At 52.8% G+C, this 22,857-nt stretch overlaps 1 protein-coding gene across 2 annotated transcripts in view; it reads right to left on the reverse strand.

Annotated features, from left to right (window-relative positions):
• Positions 1-22,857, reverse strand: part of Ret (ret proto-oncogene) — a 43,541-nt gene that overhangs the window by 13,052 nt on the left and 7,632 nt on the right. For both annotated transcript variants that reach the window (XM_006992985.4, XM_076567703.1), the window contains exons 2-15: positions 16,314-16,577; positions 14,269-14,556; positions 13,071-13,312; positions 12,170-12,365; positions 11,336-11,535; positions 9,337-9,595; positions 8,870-8,995; positions 8,123-8,236; positions 7,153-7,272; positions 6,312-6,568; positions 4,206-4,353; positions 2,398-2,505; positions 1,239-1,453; positions 1,008-1,130 (exon numbers count right to left, since the gene is read on the reverse strand). In XM_006992985.4, the coding sequence (XP_006993047.1) occupies positions 1,008-1,130; positions 1,239-1,453; positions 2,398-2,505; positions 4,206-4,353; positions 6,312-6,568; positions 7,153-7,272; positions 8,123-8,236; positions 8,870-8,995; positions 9,337-9,595; positions 11,336-11,535; positions 12,170-12,365; positions 13,071-13,312; positions 14,269-14,556; positions 16,314-16,577 (2,660 nt within the window). The remainder of the gene's footprint in view (positions 1-1,007; positions 1,131-1,238; positions 1,454-2,397; positions 2,506-4,205; positions 4,354-6,311; positions 6,569-7,152; positions 7,273-8,122; positions 8,237-8,869; positions 8,996-9,336; positions 9,596-11,335; positions 11,536-12,169; positions 12,366-13,070; positions 13,313-14,268; positions 14,557-16,313; positions 16,578-22,857) is intronic.

The raw sequence follows: 22,857 nt of genomic DNA on the forward strand, positions 1-22,857 counted from the left end.
CCTCACCATTTGCCCAGGCCGGCTCCATAAGGAAGTCTTAGGATCTTTTTAAAAAGCATACATCCTCTGTCATTTCTACTGCTCGAACATGTCTGTGATTATGCCCTTAATGAAGTATGACTGTGCATCTGACAGTGCTGTCTGGAGTCTGCAGCCTGTGCTCTCAGGGGCTGCTAAAGCCCCTGGATGCCACACCTGTGCACCTCCACTGTGACCACAGTCCTCCCTGGAAGATACGTATGTGTGCGTGCATGTACATGTGCATGTGTGTGTATGTACAGGAAGTCTCCGTCACACCCTCTGCTGTGTGGCACAGCGGCCCCTTCTACTTCCTCTCTGCAGTTTTGAGATCTCTTGTCACCACAGAAACCCCGAAACAAACACACACAGCTCTCCTAACCCGTGGTAACAGAAAGAACCCATGACGCTTCCAGCAAGGCAGCAGCAGATAAAGCTGTGTGTGTGCTGCTTCGAACGCCTGCTCATCAGGACCCTGAGTACTCCCATGAACTTTTCATGCCTGTGTTGCCACACGGGAACTTTGGGAGAGCAGTTGCCCGGTGACAAGGCAAGGCAGTTACCATGGGAACATGATGATGTCAGTGAACAGATGTCCACACACTGCCTGGATTTGGAGGAATTTCTCAAGACTCCAGAGGTGCATTTCTGGACCCAGTTTTACACAGAGATCCAAGTGAGACGCCTATGTAAACCAACAAAACAAGGCTGGTCATGGGCCTGTCTGTTCCACTTCACTCTCCTAGGAGCAAAAGAGCAGTTATACAGCCAACAGTGGCCTTCTTCCACAGAACAGAGAGGACTGCAGAGACGAGACTAGTTCCATAGTATTGGGAAGTCTTGGGAACTGACTAAAAGCACCAGGGACGGGATAGATTTCCACTTCCCCAGTCATTCTAAGGGTGCCACCCAACCCTGTCAGTACAGCTGTGAGCCCACTGACACCCCTCTCCCCCGGGAAACTTGCTAGCACACGCGTGGCCAGGTACCTTGCTTTTCTTCACATAGGAATCTTCTTCGTAAACATCTCGGGACAGCCCAAAGTCAGAAATCTTCATCTTCCGTCCTTCAGCCACCAAGATGTTCCTGGCAGCTAAGTCCCGATGTACGAGCTGCAGAAAAAAACAAACAAAACAAAAACAGCAGGACCCCTCAGGTTGGCCAGGGTAGGCAGGGGCTGGGATGGGCACCAGGAGTGGCACCATGTCTGCGGCACTCACCTTCATCTCAGCCAAGTACTGCATACCCCTTGAGATCTGCCAGGCAAAGGAGATGAGGTCGCCCATGGTCAGTACCCGCTCGTCCGGGTGGTCTAGGGAGCTGGAATTGCGGCTGCCTCCACTGCCCACGTAGCCAGGCCCAATCTTGCGGCTGTCACGGAGGAATCCCCGCAGGGAGCCATACTTGGCATACTCCACAATGAGAAGAAGTGGCCCTGGGGAAGGAGAAAGGCAGCCCTGGGCATGGGGTCAGGTCAGCCTCAGGCTTCAAGGGAGTCTGGTGGGAAAGGCGGCAGGCTCTGTCTGTTACCCTACCAGCAAGAGGGCAGGCCCAGACCGATGGCTTTATGGATCATGAATCTATGGAAGGCCAACCCACTCCGGGCCCACACTGACCGTGTAGACATCAACTCCTTTCAAGGTACAGTTAAGACTGTCCCCATGGTGCCTGAGTGGGTGGGTACTGTTCTTAACCCTATCCTGGGAGCTACCATGCCCTGCTATTAGAACTTCATTCCTTTTTTCCATCCTCCGTCCTGTAGGCTCAAGAGGGAAAGTCAATGGAGGCAGGAAGGCTTGTGCAAATCTGTCAGCTCAGTCTAGGCCCCAGCTAGCTCTGCACCAGTCTGTCTCCCTGTTCCTGCCTAAACTCAACAACTAGGGGTGCAGTCAGGCCTAGGTCTGGTTCTTTGCCCCCTCCTCACACTCAGTGTGTGCACGTGCACACACCTGCACCAAAAGTCTTCTGGCAAAAGAATGGGCGTGAAAAACTAACAGACGGTGCAGACTTGTCCTTGTCTGAGGAGGTGACAATGATCCTTCCCTGCAGGGCTGGGGTTAGTTAGGGTCACCTGTGGGGGAACAGCACACTGGTTACTCTGTAGGCCGCCAGGATGCACTGCTCACTCTTGGCACTCCCTAGAATGGGTGCCAATGCTGGAGACCTGCCCTCAGCAGGCCCAAGGAGTACTCCAGTAGGAACTCTGGGAGAGGTGCCTGCTCAGCTAGCAGACACAGATCCTCTCCAGACCAGGAGTGGAGCCAGACCAGCCCTCCGGAAAGCAGAGTTAAGTAGTGGGTAAAGTACAGCATGAGGCAGAAGAGGGGGTCCCAGCTCTGTTGGCGGCTGCCCACCCCCTCATCATCCGACCAGCCTTACCGTCCTGGCTGCAGGCTCCATACAGCTTGATGACATGTGGATGGTTGACCTGCTTCAAGAGGTTGAACTCAGACAGCAGGTCTCGGAGCTCACTCTGGGAGGCGTTTTCTGAAACACAGCAAGCAGAAACCGGGCTTGCTACAGCCCTTGGGATCCCCCTGTGACCACGCGGAGTATGGAACAGACACTGCCCACTCCCTCACAGACACACGGCCTGGATTTACATGGAGGCCCTCAGCACCCAGCTGGTTAGGGCTCCTCCCAGTCCTCAGTGTCAACAGCAGCTTCATATACCCCTGGGAACAGAGCCCAGGAGCTAAACATCCACATAAGCAGGACCTTCCCACCCAAGTCTCCAGGGCCACTGCCTATGTGTATGGCACATGTCTCTCTCTCTGGCTGCCAGCTTCAGCAGAGAGAATCCTACAGAGAACACTCCCCTTCCTTTTTTTTTAATTTTTAAAACTTTTTTATTTTTCAAGACTGGGTTTTTCTATTTAGTTTTAGAGCCTGTTCTGGATCTCGATCTGTAGACCAGGCTGGCCTCGAACTCACAGAGATCTGCTTGGCTCTGCCTCCCTAGTGCTGGGACCCCCTTCCTTTTTTCAGTCTTCCCAGGAGGAGAGACATCTTGCCTATGTCCCCACACACCTGCTGGAGAAAGGGGGGACCCTGCACCGAGCCCAGATCTCCTATGATCCGTCCAACACTGGCTTGGAGTCCCTCCGCTCTCTCTAAAGCTTCTACTGTATGCTTGGAGCTTATGCTCCGTTACTGTGTGATCCTGCGCGAATGCACCAGAGTGAAGGCAGCATTAGCATTTTGCGGCACACCACACTTCAGGCCTTGCATTTTCCAAATGAGCTAGAGTGCCATACTTCTTTTGAGTGCCTAACTGTATCTGGCACACTGTGAAGATGATCAGGTTTCACCAAAATCGTATGAAACACAGGTCCCGAGGGCAGCCAGGGTTGGTTCTGATTCTCACTAGGCATTTGAATACGAAGGTAAACAGTGTCGGACACGTGGTTACATGAACTCTTCCTGGTTGGCTAGCCAGCAACACACAGGTGCCTGTGGCATTTAGAATGGTCTGGGATGAAGGACAGACACAGCTGGGAAACAGGGTGCCAGGAGCCCGAGCCAGGCCTGGGAGGCCAGGAATCTGAGGGTTGAACCTGGTGTGAGTGTCCAGGGAAACACACAGGGTGCTCTGTGTGTAGTCCCTGAACAGCACTGGAACTCAGCTATGAACCAGCTACATGAGTTCTTCACCACACAGTCTGGCTGCCGCAGGGCCCTCCTCAATAAGGCTGGAGACCTGACCACGGTGAGGGCTACCCACCCATGCAGCCACAGCCTCTGGTCAGTCACACCCAGTCTAAGAAAGGTACGTGTGCACACTGAGAGCCAGGCCCAGGGCATGACTGGTTACAGGAACAGAGAAGACCCATAGGGTTGCTGGGAGGGGGGTTGGTTATTACAGAGAAGGTCTCCTCACTGAGACCCCAGTGGCCTTGTAAGAAGAATAAATGGGGCAGATTGGGGTGCTGGCAACTCTCAGTTTAATCCCAGAGGGCCTTAAAACGTTGTCAGTGCTGACCTCTTCCCTGACATGGTGCAGATATCCATGTCAGGGAAGCATCCTCCACGAGAGCACGGTCCGCACCTTGCCTCTTCCGAACACTGGCTACGTACCCATGGGGTGCTCAGACTGCAGCTGCCACAGAATGGCAATGGGGGCTCCGCAGGGGCTCTCAGGAAGGAGGGCCACAGCCACCCCACAGATGCGGCTCCCGGATAGGTACCTTTCAGCATTTTCACGGCCACTGTGGTGTATCCTGCTCGGCCTTTTAGACGGAAGGCTGTCGCCTTGACCACCTTTCCAAACTCTCCTTCTCCTAGGGTTTTGCCAAGAACCAAGTTCTTCCGAGGAAATTCCCACTTTGGATCCTCCTACGTTGGGGTAGAGACGGGCCATTAGCAGAGAAGGGAGAAAAGTGTGCTGGGCAAAGTTGAGCAAGAAGTCAAGGCCATTAAATACTAACTAACCCCTAACCCTGCCTGGACAAGGGTCAGCATGCAGAGAGCTGGTCATCCCGAGCCACACCCACCACTTCACAACTTATCTACTGAGGACACCACGGCCAGGCCAGGGAGGCCATAAGTGAGTCTCCAAGGGAAGGCTGGATTCAATATCTTAACTCACCCTGCCCCGACTCCACCAAATACCCCAGGACCAGTTAGTCTCAAGTTCTCATCCTCAAGGCCAGATGGGTCCAGAGGTGCTTGTGGCTGACTAGACAGCAGCCCAGACCCAAGTTTTCCCTGACACCGCCCCCACCCAAGGCCCCTAGAGGACTGAATAGACAGCCATGGCTCAGGGCACGGCTCAGCCCAGAATCTCCCCACAGTGGAAACATTCAGAACAACCTCCTTGTGTGGCTGCCTGAGAAAGAAAGGCACCACTGAACCCCTGGGGAAACTCCCACCCTGAAATGTGAGGCAGCTGCTCCCCCCATGGCCTGTCCCATGCACCCCACTTTGCTATATCCCCGCTTCAGGTGACAGGCAAGGCCCCTGAGGGCTTGGGCTCCTGAATGTCTCTTCCTACTGCTGTGCCTTCATGTCTGCTGCTGCCATTTTCCTCTGGTATCTGGCCTGGTGTGAATGGGTGTGTGTGTGTGTGTGTGGGAAGCCCCACTGTCTTTAATGTAGTGTGATTATCTCATGAAAACATTCTGTTCTACTGGGCATTTTAACCTGTGGATTATTATGAAGATAACTTCCTCTTAAGCTGTACTGCTTAACTGAAGCAATGATTTTATACAATAGTGTTAGTTTAAATAGAACTTTGATTATTAAGGGTTCTTAATAAATACATTAAGGGATTATGACAGAGGTTAGTTTCGTGGAAAATATAGGTAAAGGTAGTATATAGTGTTGCCCCCACCCCGATAAAGCAGGAGCTGAAGAGGATAGAAAATAAGAACAAGGGAAGTGTCATGCAGCCGAGACTAAGGAGTTTCTCCTGAGGAGCCATATAGACGTGGCTTAGGTTTAATGATTAAGAAAAACAACTGAGTCCCAGAAGCTAGGATAGCTCAAATTCTTTTCATCTTAATGTTGGGAGATGTCTTCATAGGTTTTGGTGTGCATCATAGCTAAACAAACCTTTAGCTATGACTTCAGGTTAGGGTAAATAATGACTTAAGGTTAGGTTAAGATGTTTTTGTTAAAGGTTTTGAGAAAAAAAAAACCTTAAACAATTTAAGGAATATGGGAAACACGCTGTTTTGTTTTTTTTTTAACTTTTATTCATTGTAATCATTCACTTAAAAAATGTAACCACATTGCAATTTTTATACTGCTTGGAAGATTTTACTGGGGTCTATAAGCTGTAAGGGAAAAAATTAAGAATACACAAAAGGGATACATCTGGATAGAAGAAAAGAAAGGAGAGATGATTGAAAGACCCTAAAGATGTGTGTGTGTGTGTGTGTGTGTGTGTGTGTGTGTGTGTGTGTGTGTGTGTCTGTCTGTCTGTCTGTCTGTCTGTCTATGGGAGCACAGGACTCATTGCTCTCATCCCTTGGGGCTTCTGCTCACACCTCTCCTGCTAGGTAGGACCAAGCCCACACTCCCTGGGACCTCACAGTCCACATCTCAGGTCCCAGCCAGGCCCATCTAAATCAGTACCTGTCATATCCTTCCTAGACAAGCCTGCCTTCACAGCCTAGCTTCCCACTGGAAGGTGACTGTGTGAGGACAGGGATCCCCCTGCTGTTAGCCCTATGTGGCAGGAGATACAGGCAAGGCCACTTCAACCATTTGTGGGTGCCCCAAGGAGTAAAGAAAGCTCGTGTGGCTATATCTCCTCCAACACTGTCCACCTACCTCTCGGGGCCCCTTACCGGGATCTTGAACGAGTCCACAGACACCTGGTTCTCCATGGAATCCAGGGAGGGCCGGCGGGTCCCCGAGGAGGAATAGCTGATTGGGAAGCCCTGGGCTGGCCGGCAGAAGGTCATTTCCGCGGAAGCAATGGGCGGCTTGTGCGCGTGCTTGTGGTAGCGGTGGATGCAGAACGTGGACAGCAGGACCGAGATGATGAAGGAGAAGAGGACGGCAGCTGTGATCACCGTGCGGCACAGCTCGTCACACAGCGGACCTGTGGCAGGGCACAGCGGCGGGTTTCAGCAGTCTGGCGGGGCCTGCGCTGTGGTAGAGGTACTGCCCTGCTGGCTATCCCCGACCACTGTTCACCCTCTCGTGGCAAACCCGGGGCCAGAGCACACTGCCCGGGTCGGACAGCAGAGGCAGTGTGCCAGCCACACCAGCTGTACCGTCTTCCTGTCACGAGTATCTGGATGGCCATCGCAAGATGATAGGAAGAGAGGAAGAAATATCAAAGGCTCTGGACAGAGAGCCCGAGAGTGACTCAAATACCAGCAGAGCGTCACAGCGCCAGAAGCCAAGCGAGACCCTGTACAGGAGGCTGACCAAGTCACTGTGAAGAACTGCTTTTCCGGTCATCCTTCATTGAGAACTTGTGGCTAGAAGATGCTATAGGGGCTCTGACCCCTATTCATGGTTGCACAGAAGGATAACTGAGGCCCAGAGGGGAGGAGGGAGCCTCCTGGGTCTAAGGGCCTCCCCACAATCTCTTCCCTCGGTGGACCTCACCAACGTTTGCTCAAAACTCTCTTTGGGGTTTGGAGAGGTCCAGGGAGTCCTGTGTGGGGCATTCCTTACCCTGGCTGTCCTCTGGCTCACAGAAGCACTTCTTCTCGTCAGGTAAGCAGTAGCAGGTACCATAGCCAGCTTTAATCCCCCGGCGCTCCCCGGGCTCGTGTCCTCCAACAATGCTGCCACCTGAGGACATACGCAGCCTCTTCAGTCTCCTGGTGTGGCCTGACACTTCAGGGTCCCCAGATTGTGACAGCTTTCTCAACTTGGGGTCAGCAGCTCAGGCCCAGCAAAAAGCTCAGAAACTCCTTCACCTGGGCAGGGGGTTCAACACAGTGCCCCCCTACGCTGGCTATGGAAGTGGGGGAACCAAGACTGTTTAGAGTCACTGTTGAGGTCCCAGAAGGCATCATCCATGGCTATCCTCCAGTAACGGTAAAGATGTAGGAAATAGATCAAAGAGAAAGTGGGCCCTGAGCTAGCAGAATGTGGACCACAGCTCATGAGTCAGCCGAGGATAGATAGGTCAGGTTACAGAGGCCCAGTCTTGGGAACACAGCAGCCATCAATCAAATGAAATGGTAGGAGGCCTGGCTTGACACATCCTGCCTGGTTGAACCTACTATTTTTTTTTGGGGGGGGGAGTTTTTTTCGAGACAGGGTTTCTCTGCATAGTTTTGGTGCCTGTCCTGGATCTCGCTCTGTACAACCAGGCTGGCCTCGAACTCACAGAGATCCTCCTGGCTCTGCTTCCTGAGTGCTGGGATTAAAGGCGTGCGCCGCCCAGCAAACCTATCATTACACACTTCTGTTCTTTGGTGCTGAGGATGAGCCCAGGGCCTTACATAAGCTAAGCTGGTACACAGCCACGGTGCTATACCCCAGTCTAGCTTGACGCATCAAACAGACAAATGTGGCTTCAGACTGTGTGCGGGTGGGGGCTGGAGCTGCCAAGCTCTCCGCTGCTGGCTCTCCTGCCTCTGTCCTTCCCTGTACACTGATGAAATGCATCACCATGGGCCTAGCGTAGGCTTACGGAGACAGTCCTGGGGGCAAATGTTGTCGATATCCCGGCTCTCCACAGCATCACAGTGGCCATCGGGGCAGGTCCTGATGCTGGGGGAGCAGGTAGAGAAGTTCCTGGTGATTCCTGTGATGGAACACAGAGCAGGCTGTCACCCGACATGGGCATATCCTATCATGGTCTAACTCTGTCATAGTCCCCTGACTAACCCTGCTGCCTCTCTAGGGAGACAGAGGAACACACAGAGTGAGAACTACATACATGTCAGGTATCAGCTGAGGAATGATGGGACAGAGGAGTCTCCCAAGGACTGAAATACTGGGGAGTTCCAGGACTGCAGACAACCTTCCTTTAAGGAGGCCACTTAAAGGCAAAGACCTGTCAAAGCTATACTGCCAGTGGGAGCCTTATAGTGCTAGGCACACTCACAGTGAGGCAGGTAACACCGCCTGGCTGGGACCTTCTGGAAGAACCACTCTGTCCCCTGTGTATCCCAGCTTTGGTCTAGACCCTTCTAATCCCAGAGTGAATCCAACTGAGGAACTTCTGGTTTCAAGGTGGCAAAGCCCTCGAGACCCCATACCCTGCCATCTCTGTTGGCACTGGTTCCATGCGAGGGACAAGGCTCAGAAGACGAGGGCCGGGGAAGTTCATTGCGGGGACTGGCCGACCCTGCAGGAACCCTTATCAAGCGGCCATCCTCACTCCTGGTGACCACCAGTACAGACCCTCCCGCCCTCTCCCGCCTCTCAGACCTACCTTTGCCGTCTCCCTGACGCCACTCACATCTGCCCGTGGGAGAGCCTAGGCCACCACACTCCTCACAGTCGGGCCGTCTCTTGTTGCCTGCACAGGACTTGGGGCAGTCCTCTTCTTCAGCGACGTCTGGGAGTGACAGACAAGCCAAGGTCACAGGGGCTGATGTGGGCCCAGTCTCTAGACCTCCCCCATGGACAGAGTGTAGCAGTTCCACACTGCCCCTGCAGTAAGGCTCCATGGGTTCCGGGGTAAATAGTGTCAGATGAATGGGGTTGGGGCGCTAGAGCCGGAGGCAGGTACGTGTTATCCTCCGGGCTGGGGAGTAGATAAGGGCAGGGAGGATGTGAGGGTGACCAGGCTCAGCAAAGGACACACAGGATGACTGGTTATACCAGAGTTTCAGAGAAACTACAAACACCGGCTCTCTGTGATCGTCCCCAATGCCCCACCCTCCACGGAGCACTCACATGTCCCCTCCACTGTGATGAGCAGTGAAGCCTGGGCCTGCTGGCGGGTCTGCTTGTCAGTGGCTACCACCGTGTACTGATGCTCGGCACATTCAGGTCGCTGCAGGGCCTCTGTGTCATTTACAAAGAGGGTCCCCGAGGTGTCCTCAGCCGAGGTGACCACACCTAGAACGCTGCAGTTGGTGCTGGAGGGCTGTAGCTTGTACTGGACGGAGATGCCGCTGAACTCCTGACAGTTTTCCACACAGACTTTCCCAATCTGGGGGAGAGAAGGGGGGTGGCACCAGTACCCCTTAGCCAGTAGCTGGAGAGGTTCTTGGGTAGACCGAGTCCCAGGATGGTTCCCAACTTAGCCTGGACGGCGACCTTCTTCAATGTGCAGTAGTCTACATCCTCAGAAGCCACAGGCCCACCTACCTGGCCAGCTTTCTGCTTATGGGCACCGACTCCCCAGACACCCACACCACTGGGAATCAGATGAGAGGGTCACGATCCTTGTCTGGTTCTCCCAACTGGTAGAGCACTGTTCCCTAGTCACATGACTGTAATGCTGTCACCTGTCCCACTTGAGGTCAAGAGGCCTCGTTAGGGATTCTGGAAAGAGACCCCTTTCTGAGGATGCCTGGCTCCGGAGCCAGCCACTGAGCCTTTACCTCTTAGCCACTCCAGTGAGCCATGGTTGCTAGGAGCTGCAGCACTGGCTCTGGATGTGGGGCCCGATCTACGGGTGCAGAACAGGCCCACAACAGACCAGCATCGGAAGGCCAGGAGCAGGGGCCCTCCAAGCCCCACTTACAACACAGTAACAAACCAGCCTCCTGGTCGATTCAGTTTCCCCTACGAAGAATGCTCACTTCCATCTTCTCAGACGGTCCTTAAAACCACCCAAGGTCCCCGGCCTCAGTGGGGTTTTAAAAATGATGGAGACAGTAAGTCACAAGGACAACGCCTAGGGCTTCAGAGTCTGTAAAACGTAGGTGGATCTCTCTCCGACTGATGCCTCTAACTCCTCCTCAGGCCCCGAGATTTGTCTTCCCCACCCCTGGCCTGATGTTAACACCCTGAAGAACGGGCCAAGGGATCTTGGTCTACAGGTGAGTCCCTTGTGTGCTGGTGACAGGAGCAGGCCTGGAGCTGACTGTTGGAATTAGGAAGACCGGGGGACAACTGCAGACGGTCCTAAGCACACGCTGAAGACAACTCAACCTGCTGCAGTTGGTTAAGCCATACACGCCCGAACTGCAAAGAAACCCAGAGCGTGCTTGAGAAAAAGCAAGCTAGGACATAAATGCTTGTCACTGGCAGGTATGGGCAGAGGGACAAGCCCACCTCCTTCCCCATCTTCCTTAATGAACATTCATGGCTTATTTTCCACTCTTTTAGTTTTTATTTTAGGGGTGCTCAGGATAGAACCTTGTATGTGCTAGGAAAGCTCTATACCACTGAATCGTGGCCCTGGTCTTTTACTTTCCCATGTCAATTATTAATTTTCCAAAGACAAATACAAACATCTCATTGTAATTGCTCTAGCACACCAACTTATAAAAGAAGACGTGACCTTTGCCTTCTCTCCACAGGGCATTACTGCTCTGATCCACGCTCCAATTCTCCCCAATAAAAATTTGCTTTTGCACTGCTGGCGTGACCAGAGGCCAGTGGTTCCTCAAACCACTTTTCCCACTGGTCACTACACCAGGAACATCTTTCCAAGCAGGCTTATGTAGGGTTACGCTTTTGTATTAGTGAAAATAAGTTTTAAAGACACCAAGAAGTGAGATGGTAAGAATGGAGGGACTCGATCCAGGAGCCAAGAAGGAGCTAGGAGCCCTCTCCGGGGAAAAGGTACAAACGGGCTCACGGATCTACCTTGGAGCCTTCCATGGTTCCACCTGTGCTGACTCGGCACTGGCGGGCTAGGGAAGAGGTGCCATCCACCCACAGTCCTGCCTGCAGCCTTAGGACCCCCTAATCTCAAGTCACGCGGTGAACCATGGCTCACCTGGGCATAAAGGTGAGCTCCTCTGTTCACTGGGAACGAGTAGGCACTGGGTAGGTTCAGGGTGACAGGCAGCACAGACACGTTGAAGTGGAGGAAGAGGACACCTGTCCCAGGCCCCTGGAAGTCTGAGTCATTGACCAGGACCACCAGCTGCAGGACTCGGCTCTCTGAGATGGGGAGGCTCCGGTTGAGAACCAGCTCTGTAGGGGAGGACACAGCAAGACAAACCCAGTTACTATGCTTCAAAGATCATGTCACACACTACACTCCCACTTCAACACACAACCCTGCACACACACACTTATGTGCCCAGGGAATAGGCCTGGTGGGCAGCCTGGCAATAGCAGTGACATTTATAAGCTCGACATTCTACTGAGCAAGGTCTCTGGTGTGCGTGCGTGCGTGCGTGCGTGCGTGCATGTGTGTGTGTGTACATACCATGTGCATGTGTTTCAGAGATAGAAAGTACACATAGCATGTGTGTGGTGTGTGTTTACATTTAGGGTATATTACATCCTGTGTTTTGATATGTATACAGAGTAAGTGTATATTTTTGTGGGTGTAGTGTGTTATGTGGATATGGAATGTGTGAGTGACATGTTTATTTAACAGTGGGTGTGTGCAGAAGTAGCATGTATTAATGGGTTTGTGTATAGGGTGTCTGTGTAGTGTTTGTGTACACAGAACATGTGCTGTGTTTACATACAGACTTTGGAGGTGTGTGCTCTGTTGTTGTGGTGTGTATGGTATGTGTGTACAGTGTATGCGGTTTTCAGGGGATGTGTACAGAGTGTCCTGAAGTTCTGCAAAGACATCACACCATTGGCTCCTTACTGTAATCGTGCATGGTTGCCCGCACGGAGTTGTTGTTGGCCTGGGCCAAGGTCTCGTTGGGTGAGTGCTCCACCCGGAAGTTCTGCTGGGCCCAGGAGTCCCCTGAGAGTAGTGTGCTTGTGTACCGTCTCACCAGCTCCCCAGATGCTGGCACCACATCTGCATCAAACACATGCAGAGTGGCCACCACAGTGCCCTGAAGGAGCAGAGAGTGCCAGTCAGAGCAAGAACAGCCAGAAGACCACATGACCTAGCACAGCCCAGAATTTACTAAGTATGTTTAGCTGAACTAGTCCCAGGGGCAGATGGTCAGAACTGAATGTTTTGTCCCCAGGGCCTCAGTAAGAGTTGTGAGCAAAGACACAGGACCGCTGGAGTCACCCTAAGGTTGTCCAACAGACGCTCTCTCCCATCCCCAAACCTACTCTCACTCCCTAGGAAACCTGCACCTGGTTTTGGGAGAAGCAACTTCTCCCCCTTGCTACTGGGCCCAGGAGCAGCTGAAGAGTGGCATGATGCCCAGCAGGTGGCAGCAGTACACCACCTAGGCTGGTCAGGGCAGCATGCGCAAGGACATTGTCTCAGAATCACCCCTTGGCTCCTGCCTGCCTCTGAGGTGCTCTTGTGACAGGTTGCCCAGCTGCTGGAAGGGAGCAGCCTCCCCTTCTTGCCAGGTCGGACAAGCCAGATGTTCTCTCTGATGCTCTCCCTGGGGCCTTCCCAGTTAGAGTCCAGTTTACTGCTGGCTATCTGGCTGGAGGTCAGCCAAACAGACAAGACAAAGCGGACAAGTCGAGGGCCACATGACTGGATGGCTGATGGGACAGCTAACCAGATCAAGGTTCAAACGGCCAACCGAGGCACAGGACAGACCGACAAGCAAACGCGACTGTGGACAAACCTCCTTCCGCTTAAACTCCACCACAGCACTGGCAGTGTCCACACCTCCGGAGAAGGTGGGTGCCGAGTCGTCCTCGTCGTACACGGTCACCGGGAGGGACACGGTCACCTTCTCTTCGTTGGCACCGGTGCCCACGCTGCACTCGGCCTCCAGCACATACTTCTCCTGAAGCTCCCGGTCCAGGGCCCAGCGGGTGCTCACCTCCAAGGTGTCTGGGTTGCAGCGGAAGGGCAGACTCTCCTCTGTCACCAAGCAGAAGGGAATCCCGCATGAGCACAGGGGGATGGGGTATGCACTGGGATGGGGTGTGCACTGGGATGGGGTGTGCACTGCCTTCCTTATGGTTCCACCCAGAGAGGATGACAACAGAGAAGGACTCTGGCACCCTAGTGGCCGTCCGTCTGTCCCTCTCCAGCTCAACACCCCATATCTAGGTTGCGAAGAACCCACCTGGGTCTCTGGAAGAGCATGCCAGGCAGCTCCCTAATTATCATGCTAATTCCAGGCTCATGCCAGCCCATCGTTCCAACTCAGGGGGTCTGTCCTGGTACCTCTTCTCTCCATAATCCACCACACACCACTCTGACCTTGAACCATACCCAATGGAGGAGTCAGACTAAACCTTTCAAATGTGGAGACTTCTCATCCCCCCCCCCCGCCCCCCCCCCCACCTCCCCCTGCCCCACAGCTCTCCATGCTCCAGGGAAACAAACCCTGAAATGTTCCCTGATAGAACTAACCTGTCCCTGTTGGCCTCTGCTCCTCTCGTGGCTAAATGAACTCCAGGCACAAAAGATCCCACTTTAGCACCCTCTGGTGCCCGAGTTGTCCATCTGGCACCAACCCACCTTGTTTAGTGGCCCCTGCCCTGATCACACAATTAAGAGTAGTCTTTATCACTCCCGGTCCTCTCTGCTTTTCTTTCCTCCTCACTCCTTCCAGAAACCATCCAATTTCCTGAGCACAGCATGGGCTCTAGCCCTCTCTGGAGCCTGCAGGCAGGCAAGATGCCAGCCTGTTTTGTTTCCAGGTGTAGCCTAGCCTCCTTCAACAGTATTTGGCCCATGACAGACACTTGTGAGATATTGCTGGAACATTCGAACAGTGGCCAAAATGACAGGTGGCTCACCCTAAGGGCGGACAGCACCATGCCTGCTGTGCGGCAGGACCAAGGGACAGCCCCAAGGCTGGCACTCACCTTCCAGGAGCCTGTAGGTCACACTGATGTTGGGGCACAGGAACTGCACGGGCAACAGGTGTAATTGGTAGAAGGTGCCCGGGGGCCTGTTCTCCCTGATGCGGAAGGACAGGCCCGTCTCCCGGACGCAGAGGTCCTGAGGTTTGAGGGAGCTACAGGCTGGGAAGGAGTCATTGATGAAGGAGAAGTACACCCGGGCACAGCCTGGCCAATGACATTCGCCCTCCCGCTGGGTTGAGGACCCCAGGAAGACCTGGAGGAAGATGGTGAGCAAGGGGAAGCCACCGTCTGCAGGGAGAAAAGAAGACAGCCCCTTGTCAGGTGAGGGATGGAGGGTAGGCGCAGGGATGCTAGGGTTCCATGTGGTCCACAAGCCTCAGCTGCGACCTCCCCGGATCTGCTGCAGGGTGCTGAGGCCTGAAGCATCACTATCTCTCTTATCTGCCTCTCTTGTCATTCAGGTTTCTGTTGAAACGGCCCCTCCTGAGGGATGCGCTCAAGCCCTGGGGCTAATGTCTCCTGGTCCCTTCAGGTGAGTGACCTCACAGCACAGGCTTCGGTACTGTGTCCTGGCCAGCTGCACTACCTGGCCACTAACATCGAGCACTTTTTCCACAGATACATCCCATGGACATACTTCATCAACACCTAGAGGAAGAATTTCCAGTTAAGCTCTACCTCTGAGGCACCACATCCCAGTTTAGTGAGGTCTAGGCCTTGGCTGAGGCACGCATTTCCCGGTGTCTGGACCTTCCACCTGGCTAGTGGCTCCAGGGTTCTCTTTGCTTGCTCTTAGCCTACATTGCATTATTATGATCCCACAAATGGTCCAGATTGCTGAGTGCTTCATTCCTGACTGGACAAGGTAGTTGTCAAGGATGATTGGCGTAGATCCTCAGGGAATTGCAGGCTCACGGCACATTCCACCCCGGCCTCCACCAAGAGGTTCTCATTCTCCAATTTGCCACTATGGCTCAGAAGGAAGACAGGAAACTAGGGTATATGAAAACCAAGGCAGACCTCAGAGCACTTCCTCCAGGAACTGTCCTAAACCCGCGTGGTTCTCAACCTTCCTAATGCTGCGACCCTTTAACACAATTCCTCATGTTGTAGTGACCCCAACCATAACATCGTTTTGTTGCTATTTAGTACAGTATTGCTACTGTTATGAATCGTAATGTCAATATCTCGACGCAGTCCTGGTTGCGACCTCCAGATTGAGACGCAGTTGTATAGATTGTGCTGGCAGGGACCTGCCCATGCCGGGTGCTCTCCCACCTTACAATACTGGGTGTGCTTGTCAAATAGGTCAGTTATTCTACACCCCCTGGGTGATGCAGCTCACTCTGTATTCACAGTATTCTACCCTGCCTCTTACTTGTGGACAGGAGCTTAAAGATGAGGGAGGCCATGTCTCCGAGGAAGTGCCGGGAGGTGTGAGCTGCCCAGTTCATACTATCACCACCTCATGCCACACAAGCCACTCAGATCCCTCACTCTCCCCTCCAGGACTAGCATCCTATGCAGCCCTGACTGCAGCTCCAGCCTCAGTTTTTTTGTTCTGTCTGGGCTTCCATCTGCTCTGCTTCCGTCCTGGACACCTCTGCCAGCTAGCCTGTTGCAGCTGGGGAGGCATGTTTCCTGGGACCTGGTATTCTTCAGCAAGTTCCAGGTCCCCCACTAAACGAACCCCCTGGGGTTTTCCCAGCTCCTGAGGATCTCTCTCACAACCTGAACACCCTTAGCATCCCACCGCAAACAGCTTCTGCTCCACATGGAGAGAACGCCAAGTCCTTCGAATGGTTCTCCCAACTCCCAATAGCCTCAGGAGGCAGGCCCAGGAGTAATTAGTGCTCCCCAAAGTCATGTGGGCCCCTCATTAGACTGGATACAAAGCAGCTGCCTTCACCCCACACCGTACACCCTTACCCACAGAAGCCGCCTTAGGGAAGCCATCCCTAGCCACAGACTGGCAGCTGAGAGGAGGGTAGCTTGAGGCCTGGGCCACAGTGGAGTGGGGATGGGGTGCCAGGCCATTCCCTTACTGCGGATGCTGAGCTGTTCCCAGGAACTGTGGTCCAGGCTCTGGTTGAGGTAGAGAAGGCCAGTGTCCTCATGGATGCGGATCCAATCATTCTCATGCAGCCGTGTGCGGAAGGCGCTGGAGAGATGCTGGCCCAGGCGGAAGCTGGGGACTTCTTCAGGGGCATCCCGGAGGGCATGGACATAGAGCAGGGGTGTGCCAGGTGGCTGGTCCACATACAGCCTTTCCCAGTAAGTATCCTTTGAGAAGTAGAGGCCCAGCGGGGCTGCAGGAGACATCAGAGTGTGAGTGGGGGTGGGAGAAACAGCTTCTTCATGACCCCCCAAAAGATTAATTTTAAATTTGAACCTTAGCAAGAATTTCTCACCTCTAGTCCAAAGGACATGAACATAGGCAAACATGATTGAAAATTACACCACGTTAAAGCAAAGAAAGAAAAAGGAAAAGCAGGGAGAAAGTACAAACCAGCTGCAAAATAGTCCTCAGCTACCCCAGTGTGATGAGCCCCAGATCACACACATGATCCAGGAGTTCAATAAGCTTCTCAACACGCCATCTGGAGCCAGAGGACGTTTCAATGATACGAGACCCTGCCAGACAAGCAGGGCAGGCATCAGTCACCAGAAACAAAGAGGGCACTGTATAGGAAAGCGATTGATCTTTATTGAAATATGCTCTTAAATATGACCCAGCCAAGTCCACTCCATTTATCCAGCAGAACTTAAACCACCCATCCATCAAGCACCCTAATACTACACGGCAAAATGACTTAAGGCAAGCAAGAGCTGGGAACACAGATGCCCTTCAGTGGGTATCTAGAAAGGCAAACTGGTACATCCATGCCATAGAATCCCAATGAAAAGGGATGGACCTTGTTCATCATGTGGATGGGTCTCACAGACATCCTGTCCAGCTGAGGCAGCCAGGCAGAATGAACACACATGGCTGGGATCTCAACAGGATTCACATGATTATTAGGGCTGTTAGGTGGGTATAGATAGGGTTGACAGCCTGGGAGTGGCAGATGGGGAATTTGGGGGGAATGTAAGTATCTTATGTCCTGATGAGGAGACAGGTCATGTGGGCATAATCTAGCTCCTAAGCCTGCATAGCTAAGATTCATGCCTTTCAATCTGTGATGGCTAATCTTGACCACTTGATTGGATTAACCAGCACCTCAGAGCTCAGTGAAGCACACATACACTCTGGGTGTGTCTGTGAGGGCATCTCCAGAAAGGATCAACTAGGGAGGGGATCGGCCCTGAAAGTGGGCTGCACTATTCCAACAGCTGAGGGCCTGGATGGTATAATAGGAAAAAGAGAGAGCCAGGAATCTGTTTCTGCTTCCTGCTCACCAGGATGTGCACTGCACTGCCAAGATGGACTTAAACTGTTAGACCTGAGGGGTGGGGGGACCGACTCCATGACTGACTAAAGCAAACTGTATTTAGAACTGGCCAGCTGGCGGCCTCTCCCAAAGTCGGGATTTCAGCGAGCAGCCCCTCACTAGCTTTTGAGGTCCCTTTTATGGGGACTGGTTAGGGTTGATAGAAAAGAGCTGTCGAGATAATTAGCTCTTAGCACCTGGACAGAAAAGTGAGGGACTCAGGGCTCAAGGTTGCCTGTGGGGTAGGTAAGGGCAAGAATACACCACGCAGAAGGGGAATCATCAAGGTATTTTGGAAGACACATTTTTTTTTTGTAAGGCGAAAGGGCAATCATCTATCACAGGATTAGGAGTTTAGCAAGGCAACGGGGTGGGCACACATGAGTGGCTCCAGGGGGTGACAAGTTCAGTGTTCAGTGAAAAACATGGTTTGCAGGCTACATCAGGCTTAGGAAAACAAACACTCTAGTCAATTACAGGGACTTAGTAACAATGTGTAACAACGTAGCTCCCTAACAACATAGCTCCTGTTTTGGTTTTGCAAAACCTGGGCCCAAACATGTTTCTCTCCTAAGTTGTTTCTGTGTACTGTTTCGGTCACAGCTATGGAAACTTACAAGGCGAAGCAAGATTCACTGAAGTACTAATCAGAGAGAGAGAGCTGTGGATGTTGGCCTTGGCTATAGCTCGGGCTGTTCTGCTGATTTTGTTTACGTCCAATAACTTTCAGGATAGTGTTTTCAAATAGCGAGAGCTCCTTAGAAGCCTTGTGCCCGCTGATGGTCAGAATTTGAAATGGTGTGGGTGCTATAGGAGGGTCCCCCAAACTACTTAACATAGACTTCCCGTAGGATCCAGCAATTCCATCTGAGTATCATTCCAAAGAACTTAAATCCCAGAGAGTTACACATCCATCTCCTGGCAGCATTAATCACAACAGCCAAAGGCAGATGCGCCTATGGATGGGTACAGAGAATGTGCAATGTACAGCATACACACCATTCAGCCTTAATTCTAAATGGAAGGAATTCTGATACTGCGCTGGCTAGTTTTATGTCAATTGGAACAAGCTCGAGTCATCTGAGAGGAGGACATCTCAATTGAGAAAATGCCTCGGCAAGATCCAGCTGTAGGGCAAGCCTGTAGAGCATTTTCTTAATTAGTGGCTGATGGGGGAGGACCCAGCCCACTGTGCATGGTGCCACCCCTGGGCTGATGGTCGTGGGTTCTATAAGAAAGCAGGCTAAAGCAAGTCATGGGGAGTGAACCAGTAAGCAGCACCCCTCCATGGCCTCTTCATCATAACCTGCCTTCACCAGGTTCCTGCCCTGTTTGAGTTCCTGTCCTGACTTCCTTCGATGATGGACTATGATGTGGAAGTGTAAGCCAAATAAACCTTCTTCCCCAACTTGTTTTTGAGCAGTGTTTCATTAGAGCAATAATAACCCTAACTAGGACAAATACCATTTGCAAAATCCAACCAAGGGGCTGGAGACATGGCTCAGGAGTTAAGAGTTGTTTCTTGTCAGGCACTTAGGGCAACAAGAAAATAACTATCCAGACCTAAGCTGCTGCCTCTGAATCACTTGGCTGGAGCCACAGATAGAGGCCAGGGAGGTGGGACTCTGCTAGGAAGCATGGGACAGGAGACAGTGTCAGCCAGGACAGTGGTGGCCTGGACTGGAGCAGACTAGAGAAGATGTAAGTTCAGGAAAGAGAGAGCTCCAAGTGGCAGGTACTAACAGGAAGTCTAGCTTCTCAGGGCTAAGAGATCATGACCTCAGGAGCCCTGTCAGAAATGACAGGTTGAATCAGCTTGTGGATTCCAGGCAAGACCGTGGACTAGATCTGGGGTGACAAAGTGCACCATGTCTGGTAGAGTTGGGACACTGTCTTGGGCAAGGGCTGTACATTCTGTAGTATTATTAGTTTCCTCTCTGCTCTCCAGGAGATGAAGACCTTCCTCTTCACTGAGTTGCTGGGAGCAACACTGAGTTGATGGACGTGATGTTCTAAGAACAGCGGCTGCTGCCTGCCGCCATTGCAATCCTCTCCATCCCCACACCTCTCTCTCCATTACCCACCATCAGCACCATCAACACCTGCACGATCATAACCATCATTCCCATCTTCTCTACAACTATCAGCATCCCTTCCGGACCTGTCTGCAGAGTCCACACCCAGTACATCTCCCAAAGCTCTCCCCACATCGTCCCTTTGAGTCTGCAAGCCCCACCAGTACAGAGCGGAGGACGCAGTGTGCAGTATCCCTGTCAACACTTGTCTTACTAGGCTTCCAGAGGAGGGTGGCTGGTAGCAGCGGGACAGAAGATACCTGGTATGGGGGTGGGGCTGCTCCTGGCTTGGGAGTCCCTGCGCTCCCTGCACGCCCAGGTATGGTCCTCACATGTCCCATCCCCTGAGCTGGTGCTGTAGGATATCATCTCTCCCGATCATGTTGGTACTGCTCCCCCAGGGCTCAGCCCTCCGAAGCTTCACATTGTCAGGGTTCCCTGCTGCAGGTGGGGCAGGGGTCTACTACACTGCTGAGGTTAGGGATTACTTGGTTACTGGGATAGCCAGACCCCAGGGCTGTCCTCTATACACAGACCCAGCCTTCTTCTTCAAGGAACATGAGCACCAGGCTTTATCCAGTAGGCACTGCGGCTACCACCTGCATTTCCATACCCACCCAGACCAGCTGCAGCGGGCTCACTGAGATGAAGGATGCTCCCACCCAAATGTGATTTCCCAGCTGCTACTGACTTAATCGTGGGTCTTGCTGGCAGTTTCTTCCGGCTTCTATACAAAGGAAACTGCCAATTAGCTTACAATTAATTTCTTTCCTAGGGCAAGGCCTGGCCACCCAAGTGGTCTCGAGATGGCCGTGTGTGGGAGACCAGACCCCCTTTAGCTCCAGGGCTCTCCCTAGTACTTTGTGGCCGTAACCAGTGCTGGCACAACCAGGCCAAGGCACGGCCAGCTTTGACCCTGGGGCCTCTGGGCTGTGCAGCTGTCCTCCACATAGCCAGCAGAACAGCGTGACTCAGAACATGTCCACATGCTGAGTGGCCACCCCACATACACCTCAAGCTCCTTTTCAACACCCCATCCCAAAAGCCTTTGTGCTACCTTCAATATTCACCAGTGAGATGTCCACAGTGCTGTTGTAAGCCCATCAAAACACCTAATGATATTAGGATTCCCATCTCACCGAGCAATAAACCAAGACGGAGGATGGCCCCAGGTCACACAGAGTGATTGAGGACTTAGCCAGTCTGGCCCAGGCTCCTTTGTTCAGTGACAGCTGTTCACATAGGGCTTTAGAGAAACCGGGTCACAGAGATCCAGGACCAGGGGCCATCCATTCACATGCCTGCAAAGGGGGCTGAAAATGCCACTGTGGAGATTCATCCATGTCTTCCCAGGTTCTCCTCACAAAGGCTGATGCCCCTTGAGGTTTCTCTGGTGCTTATAAACTGGCTCCTGTAGTAGTACTTCAGTGAAATGGAGTCACAGCAGGGCCCCCCCCCAACAAAGTGAGGGCTCAGGAATGTGAGACCAGGTAGAGTTTTCTCAGGGGTGCCATCCCACCAGACTTTCCTCCACGGAAGGAGCATCCACGGGTATGGAACCCAATGTTAGGCTTTCATATGCCCACCTCACTAGACACAGGAGAATTGACTGAATATTGCGGAGTCCTAGCCTTTAATGGGCAAAAGGTCCCTCAACATGTCAGAGAGTGGATGCTGCAGTCAATACAGAGCGATTCCTGCTTCGGGGGGGGGGGGTATCAGGCCTGCAATCTACCACGTGTACAGAGGCACAGCTCCTAAGGCAGATGTACCCACATGTGACACTCCTGCACTGTGGCCCGTGTGCCTACGCTGCAGGGATCTGCTCTGGGTGAGGGGGAAGCTGGAAAGTTGGGCAGGTCAGTGTGTCCTGATGGAGGTGCAGCAGCAAGAGGAGGCCGCTTCAGTCTCTGGAGCAGAAGCCATGGGCCTCTTCTTGGGAAGGGAGTGGCAGAAAAAGAAGTCCCAAGCTTCTGCTCTGGAAGAGAGTGGAGGATAAAAGCCAGGGACCTCACAGGACAGGTTTCTTGCTTCGCAAGGACCTAAGGCCAAACAAAGACACTGGAATCCTGGGGTCCCTGGCATGGCAGGGCAGGCCATTCCTGAAGGCCCATCACGGCTATCTGTAGCTTGTGGTTGCAAACCCTGAGCAGGAATGCAGAGGAGAGGCAGTGGCCGACGCACAGGCTACTGTCCCTGTAACCCAGCTCTGGCCGGCAGCATGACATCACAGCAGCAATTGCCGTAATCAACTTAGAGCAATCTGCCCAGTTATTTTTAGTCTAGATAGAGGCAGAGCGAGAGGGCAGCCCTGGCTTCCCAGGCTGCCAGTTCTCTTATTGGATGTGGGGCAGGTCTCTGGTTCCCAGCATCCTCCCCTGCCGCAGGGAGGTTCCAGGGCATCTGCTTCTCCTGCACTAGCTGTAATGCCATTGTTTCTGGAACAGTTGTGCTCAACGTGGCGCAAGAGTCCTGGTCTCCTGAGGAACACAGACACTCAGTGGGCAGGGGAGACTCAATGTCCATCCAAGGGCATCAATGTCTTCTCAAGAAGATTCTCATAACTGACTGAGATGCTACTGGATGAGGTGGCTTCTCAGCCATGCCTGGCAGAGATGACAGGTCAAAGGCACTCAAATAAAAAATGGCCAAAAGTGTTCAACCCTGAATCAAGTATTTTTTTATACCATGAGCTCTAAGGCTCAGGGGACACTGAGGAAGAGTGAACAGAAAGGGTGTAAGGGCTGTAAGATAGGGACAATGACCCCAAAATACTATTCTTAGGGCATGACATTGCCATTGTAAACACAATGCAGCTGCACATGCCTACGTGTCAACAGTCAATCATGGAGCAGGCACATGGGGCCTTAGATCTCCCTGTTGAATTACTGACTACTGGTAAGATTCTTCTTCTCTTTTTGGGGGGCGGGGGTGGAGTGGGGTGGGGTTTGAGACAGGGTTTCTCTGTGTAGCTTTGGAGCCTGTCCTGGATCTCGCTCTGTAGCCCAGGCTGGCCTCAAACTCACGGAGATCTGCCTGCCTCTGCCTCCTGAGTGCTGGGATTAAAGGCGTGTGTCACCGCT

Source organism: Peromyscus maniculatus, chromosome 3 (genome assembly GCF_049852395.1).
Source record: "Peromyscus maniculatus bairdii isolate BWxNUB_F1_BW_parent chromosome 3, HU_Pman_BW_mat_3.1, whole genome shotgun sequence".
Taxonomy (NCBI): Eukaryota; Metazoa; Chordata; class Mammalia; order Rodentia; family Cricetidae; genus Peromyscus; species Peromyscus maniculatus.